This window comes from Brachionichthys hirsutus, chromosome 1 (assembly GCF_040956055.1).
Source record: "Brachionichthys hirsutus isolate HB-005 chromosome 1, CSIRO-AGI_Bhir_v1, whole genome shotgun sequence".
NCBI lineage: Eukaryota > Metazoa > Chordata > Actinopteri > Lophiiformes > Brachionichthyidae > Brachionichthys > Brachionichthys hirsutus.
The window spans coordinates 70,140-76,810 of NC_090897.1; the positions used below are offsets into that span (position 1 = coordinate 70,140).

General features: G+C 47.7%; 1 protein-coding gene across 1 annotated transcript; it reads right to left on the bottom strand.

The window, feature by feature from the left end:
- Positions 1 to 855: 855 nt before the first annotated feature.
- aph1b (APH1B gamma secretase subunit) lies at positions 856 to 6,565 on the bottom strand. The gene is made up of 6 exons (XM_068738464.1): positions 6,292 to 6,565; positions 3,987 to 4,157; positions 3,825 to 3,898; positions 3,555 to 3,677; positions 2,160 to 2,287; positions 856 to 2,010 (listed from the first exon to the last, which is right to left on the bottom strand). The coding sequence occupies exons 1-6, from the start codon at positions 6,402 to 6,404 to the stop codon at positions 1,843 to 1,845; spliced, it is 777 nt and encodes a 258-aa protein (XP_068594565.1). The 5' UTR covers positions 6,405 to 6,565; the 3' UTR covers positions 856 to 1,842.
- Positions 6,566 to 6,671: the final 106 nt, after the last annotated feature.

Below are 6,671 nucleotides of genomic sequence, written 5' to 3' on the forward strand. Positions count from 1 at the left end.
CTCCCACCAACCTGTCGCTCTGGAGCGAACCACTTGAGTTAATGCAGATATTACTGGTTTTTGTTTGGAGTCTGTTGCTGCAGCCTAATTGTTTTAGGGCCTCCCACAGTTTTTGGGGGTTGCTTTTGTTTGCCTCAATGTTCTCATTTAAGAAATTCTTTTTGGCATTTTTTATCATTTTGTTAACCTCATTGCGTAGTTTTCTGCTTTTTTCCAGTAGTTCCTCGTTGTTGGTTTTTCTGTACTCAGAGTAACATTTGTTTCTGAGCTTGATGGCATTCAATATTTCCCCCTTCATCCAAGGTTCTGTACGGGCTCTGACCCGAACAGCTGTTATGGGTGCTATCTTATCGATTACGGACAGAAATGCAGATTTAAAGGAAGACCAGGTCCCCTCGACAGAGGCGGAGTTTAAAGTTTCAGACCAATCAGTTTCCTCCAGCGCTGTTAGAGCTTCTGGGGAGTAATGCTTCATGGTTCTGCAGTTTATTGTGGATCAATGGGCTGCAGGTCTATGAATTTTTCGAGTGCAGAAGATCATGTCGTGATCACTTAGACTGCACTCGATGACACCACTGTCATTGATCCTAGATTTGCCCGATGTCAGGATTAGGTCTACGACGGTTCTAGAAGTGGGTCTTACCCTCCCTGTTTGTCCCTCTTTCTGTCCTTCTGTCCTGGACCTGTGTCCCTCAACACTGATGTCCATATCGCTAGCATTGCACCGCTTGTGCCACAGAATCTGTTCCAAATGATTGATGAAGTAGCCGACTATGCATTTAAAGGTAAATCAGGTAATAACTGGACATCTCAGGGCATCTGACAGTGAAATATGAATATTTGCTTGATGTTCTATTTCCTCTCCAGTTTAATTTGGCATGTCATTCATTTTCTAATAAAAGCTGAGTGCTGGGGTGTTTTCCAGACAAAGACTTTTAGTGTAGCAACATTAAGATGTTAAAAATGGACTTTGCATCATTTTGTTGACATGAATACGTGAACCTACCGGAGCAGCCAGTTGATGAGCTCATGAAGCATTGCCCTTAATAGACAGGCGCATCCAACATGGCCAATTTCAAGTTGCCCTCTCTTTGACATTGGGGCCTCAAAAAACCGCTATGGTTTTGGAGATCTCACCTGTCAGGAACATAGTGAACTGGGAACCTCGTTAAAGTGGATTCCACTCATCAGTGAATTCTTGAGAGTAACGTTCAAGCGTCGACCTTCGCCCACAGTCCAGACACTCAGAGGTTACAGGAAGCCACCAGCGGCCGGTAAAGGAGGCGCTACCGAATGTTGTGATTTTCTGTTGGGGTGCCCCTTATTTCTTCTTCATGGCTATTGCATCGTGAAATATTGCTGCGTCAATCAGTTATTCGACAGATCAAAATGAGTTGCTGATGCTGACTGCCACCAAAAACATGCAACTTCGGCCCAGGTCGTTATTGAAAAAGGACTAATTTACCTGGTTAAATAAATAAAAATACAAACCAGTGATTTATACATGAAAATAATGCACATTGTCACGGATGCCCAAACATTTTCATGCGACTGCACGTACACACGCATACAGTTTTGTTCATAAAGCCACACGTGAAGACAGTTGTCAGAAACATTAGAATATGTACACGATGAGTCCTAAAACGCGTTTAGCAGGTCCGGTCACGTGTCGTTCCGTTTAGCACATGAGGAAACCAAGCAGGGACACCATCAGCCCGACAAATGTATTTTTAAGCAGAACCTCATAACAAGACGTACACGAAATCAAGAGAACCAGCAGATCAACCGGGGGGCGGGGGGACGTATTCATACTCGAGTGGACTCTTTGGATTGAGGGCTGCGTTATCTGGCCCGGTGGTTAGCGAGCAGGAAGTCCTTGTCCTTGCATGCGAGGCAGAGTTTGAGATTCCTGAGTGAACCCCCGGCACAGTAGAATGCCCAGACCCCCATCAGGAACAAGATGACGTATGTGGGAACGAGGCTGGCAACGTACTCCGGGTTCTGGAAGGTCTGCACACAAACAAAACATTTGGAATGTATTTCTTACATAAAATGGTTTGGAGACAAAGAAAATGATCACAACGTGTCTTTTTTGGGGGGGGGGACCCCTCTTTTAATTCGCCCCCTCACAGCGTTAACCTTTCGCTCACTATACTCACCAGACAGGAAACTATGAGGTGGCTGATGACAACGGCGGCCACGGCCCACCAGCGCTGCTGCTCGCAGGCGTCGAAGAAGACAACGCCCCAGAACATGTGAAGCAGGATGATGGCCATGGTCATGAAGGCTGGAAAAAACAGAACATATAGATCATGCATCAAGAGCAGAAACAATCGACCGGACGGTCCATCGCTCATCCAAGAGTCTTCCTCAGTCCAGATACTCTCACTCCTGTTGGAGCAGAAAACCAACAAAGGACCCAAAACGACCAGGAGTCATTGAGAACGCAGCCCTAGCAGCCACAAGGTGAAGGGTCGTTGCCCCCCACCCTCAGGTGAGCCGCTCGGTTGAGCTGCACCTGGGGACAGAGGTCAATCCTGCATCTAGTTAAAACTGGAGCTTCTTTCTTTGTGAGGTGGTGGTGGTCCGAGTACGGCACCATCTTGTACCGATGGAATATCGTGCACGAGAACCTCTGAGCACGAGGGCTACGTTTAGCGTCGAGTTGGGCAGATACGGGGATTTCACACCTTTCGATCGGCTGGTTGCACGCAGTGTTTTGTTGGAAATTCTCTTGGACTGGATAAAATAAAAACGGCTCACATAGATGGTTTTATTAAGCTCCGGCATTGGACTTATTAGATTTCTACACTAAGAAGCAACTGCTTAAAATAGCAAGGGCGGAGGATGATTTGTCTGTTAAAACTAATCGACTACAATTAACGTTTGAGCAACAGAAAGAATGAATTATCCTACAAATGGAGCAGGAAAAAGTGCGTTAAATTTGAGAGAGAAAGGGAACTACGGAAAACGGAGACAGCTAAAATTCAGTTGGAGCGGGAGGAACAGCGTCTGAGAAGGTCCGATAAATTGAGTGAGGGACTCGTGTCCACTGCTTCGTCGGATGTAGTGGTCAATCTTCACGCCTGGAAGGCCTTGGAAGCGGAGTGAGAGCCGTCGAGGAGCTTTGGGCCTTTTGGCACCGCCGTTTCCCGATATTTTCTCTTAGCGACACGGCGTCTGAGAAGAATCCTCTCGTCTTCCTCCTCCCCTTTCTGTGGATCGTGTTACTCTGATGGCGTACGTAGCAATATGTACGGACTCACTCACGCTAAACACAACTCCGAATCGTCATGTAGAAGTTCTGGACCCTCTACCGGTCATTCAGAACCGAGGAGGCCTCTTGGATGAGAGGAAATGGACCGTCACCCATTCACACACTGGACAGGGCGCCTGTGGCCACGCAAGGTGCTGCCAGCTTAAACAGGCTCTTCTTGGATGGCCTAGAACCTACAGACAGACAGGATGGTACATCTCACCTTCCCTCACCTGCATCAGCCATCCACAGCTAAACATCAAAGGCACTAGCTGCACATTCCTGAGGGCCTTGCTACCTGAGGACAGGAAGTAGTGCTGAGAGTCTCCGTGGATCCCCACCGTGCCCGGCCCCACCGAGTCAGCCAGGATGTTCACCACTGAGAAGGCCCCACTCATGAAGCCGAAGCCAAGGCCAGACACTGAAACAAAACAGCAGGGGACCGATCAATTCCACCGCTCGGCATCTCCCTGATCAGGTGTGAGGAGAATCAGAGGAATCACTTTCAGAAGATACGAGCAAACATCCCGACTGAAGGCTTCTCGTGAGAGCAGACGTGGCACCGTACCGTAGGCTAGCTGGCGTATGGAGATGGGCATGGTCTCCTCCTGACTGAGAGCAAGAAGGCCTTCGTTTGCTTTCCTGAAACAAGCAAACGGCTCACGATCAGGCGATAAGCAATAATCAGAACGATGGACCGCATCAGACAGATCCCAGAACGGCGACTCACTTCAGCAGCTTGTAGTAGGCGAAGCGAAAGGTCTCCTGGAGCAGCACGGACAGAACCACGCCGAAGACGAGGAGGCCCTTCTGCTGAGCAGCACTGTCCTTATCGCTGATCTGGACCGAGACGAACCAGACCAGAGAGGAGAGCAGCAGAGAGACCAGCCAGAAGAACGCTCTGGGGGGGGGGCACGCACACACACACACCCACACACAGAGACACACACGCACACACACACACACACACACACACAGACACAGACACACGTCCTTATTACTGATCTGGACCGAGACGAACCAGACCAGAGAGGAGAGCAGCAGAGAGACCAGCCAGAAGAACGCTCTGGGGGGGGGGGGCACACGCACACACCCAGAGACACACACAGAGACACACACAGAGACACACACACGTCCTTATCACTGATCTGGACCGAGATGAACCAGACCAGAGAGGAGAGCAGCAGAGAGACCAGCCAGAAGAACGCTCTGGGGGGGGGGGCACACGCACGGCAGGTGAGGGTCGGAACGGAGACCGACCGGCAGGTGAGGGTCGGATGGCTCAAGAGTTTAATTACCACACACTAAAATATTTTTGACAATTTTCACCGAGAAATAAAGAGGAGGAGCCGCAGAACGCACGCTCACATTTTTATCAAGGTGATGAAACACAAACGGAGATCAGCACCATCACCTTTCTAGCTTCACCGCTCATCTTCTTCACTTCCTGGTCCTCAACAGGTTCCTCTCCTCCCCTTTGTTCTCTCTCATGTTCTTCATCCATTAATTCTTCCATCTTCCCATCTCTACCCTTCATCACTCCAACATGCTGTCGTCTCACCTGATCTGCCGTCGTCCTCTTCATCTTCCTCACCACTAGTCATCTCACACACCACTGTCCTCTGCCCCGCCTTCGTCCTCGTCCTCTTCCTCTTCCTCACCACCAGCCTATGCCGGTTGGCTCCACGCTCTCCTCAGAGCTTACGGTCACCAGCCTCCTGTAAACCGCTCCGTCTACACTAGCTGTAGGTCACCCGATGTTCTAGTCCCTTCTGAGGTCATCAGCGATCGTAAACCTGCGTGTCAAAGATCCGATGTTCGACAGGATGCCTGGCCTTGTAATATCCTGACATTTTTCGACATCACGACTTGTCTTCCACAGAAATATTGTAAACCCGGATAAGAATAATCATTATGTGTCACAGTGGGCCTGGCAGCAGTCGCTTACTGAAGTGTGAATGGGTGAATGGGTGAATGGGTGAATGTAAAGCGCCACCCATTCTTCTGAAAGCCAGAGGAACATCCTCACCGCCCAAAAAAGGCTATAGCGTCGTCTTTGGCTGAGATGCTAAGCTAAATCTGTGCCTTTAACCAGTCTGCGTGTATTTAACTAGTCTACCCGTCTTTAACTAGTCTACATGTCATTAACTAGTCTACGTGTCATTAACTAGTCTATGTGTCATTAACTAGTCTATGTGTCATTAACTAGTCTGCGTCTTTAACTAGTCTGCGTGTCATTAACTAGGCTACATGTCATTAACTAGTCTGCGTCATTAACTAGTCTACCTGTCATTAACTAGTCTACCTGTCTTTAACTAGTCTGCGTCATTAACTAGTCTGCGTGTCATTAACTAGGCTACATGTCATTAACTAGTCTACGTGTATTTAACTAGTCTACATGTCATTAACTAGTCTACATGTATTTAACTAGTCTGCGTCTTTAACTAGTCTACATGTCATTAACTAGTCTACATGTATTTAACTAGTCTGCATCTTTAACTAGTCTGCGTGTCATTAACTAGGCTACATGTCATTAACTAGTCTACGTGTATTTAACTAGTCTACATGTCATTAACTAGTCTACATGTATTTAACTAGTCTGCGTCTTTAACTAGTCTACATGTCATTAACTAGTCTACATGTATTTAACTAGTCTGCGTCTTTAACTAGTCTGCGTGTCATTAACTAGGCTACATGTCATTAACTAGTCTACGTGTATTTAACTAGTCTACATGTCATTAACTAGTCTACATGTATTTAACTAGTCTGCGTCTTTAACTAGTCTGCGTGTCATTAACTAGTCTACCTGTCTTTAACTAGTCTCCGAGGACGTCAGAGAACCACCAGAATAGCGCCAGACTGCTCGAAGAGGACAAAATAAATAGAGCATCCGCGCTAGCAGCTAGCTAATGAAGCCGCTTGCTAGCTATAGCAAGCTAGCTGGACTGAACTAAAGCCAACAGCAACGTAACAGGATTACTCCTGTTGGGACTCGAACCCATGAATGCATAATGCATACATAAACGAACTCTTACCCTGCGATGAGGAAAATCACCCTCAGCGGCTCCCGAGCGATGGTAAACAGGAAAAGCGCTACGGCTGGGCCGAAGGCGATGAAGGTGCAGCCGAAAAACACCGCGGCCGTCATTTTGTCTCTGGAAGCACCTCAGTCTGATTGGGAGTCGATCATTAATATATGATCAATTTGGCAGCTCGGTCTGATTGGGAGTCGATCATTAATATATGATCAATTTAGCAGCTCAGTCGCCAGCTGAAGTCTGACGTGCCCAGTGCGACCACTTCCCTCTTCTTCCTCAAACGTGTCACATGGTCTTCTCGTGACGTCACATGTCCTCGCGTGACCTAAAACCAACTTATCCTACTACTGTGATGATTAATATATTTATTAGATAGA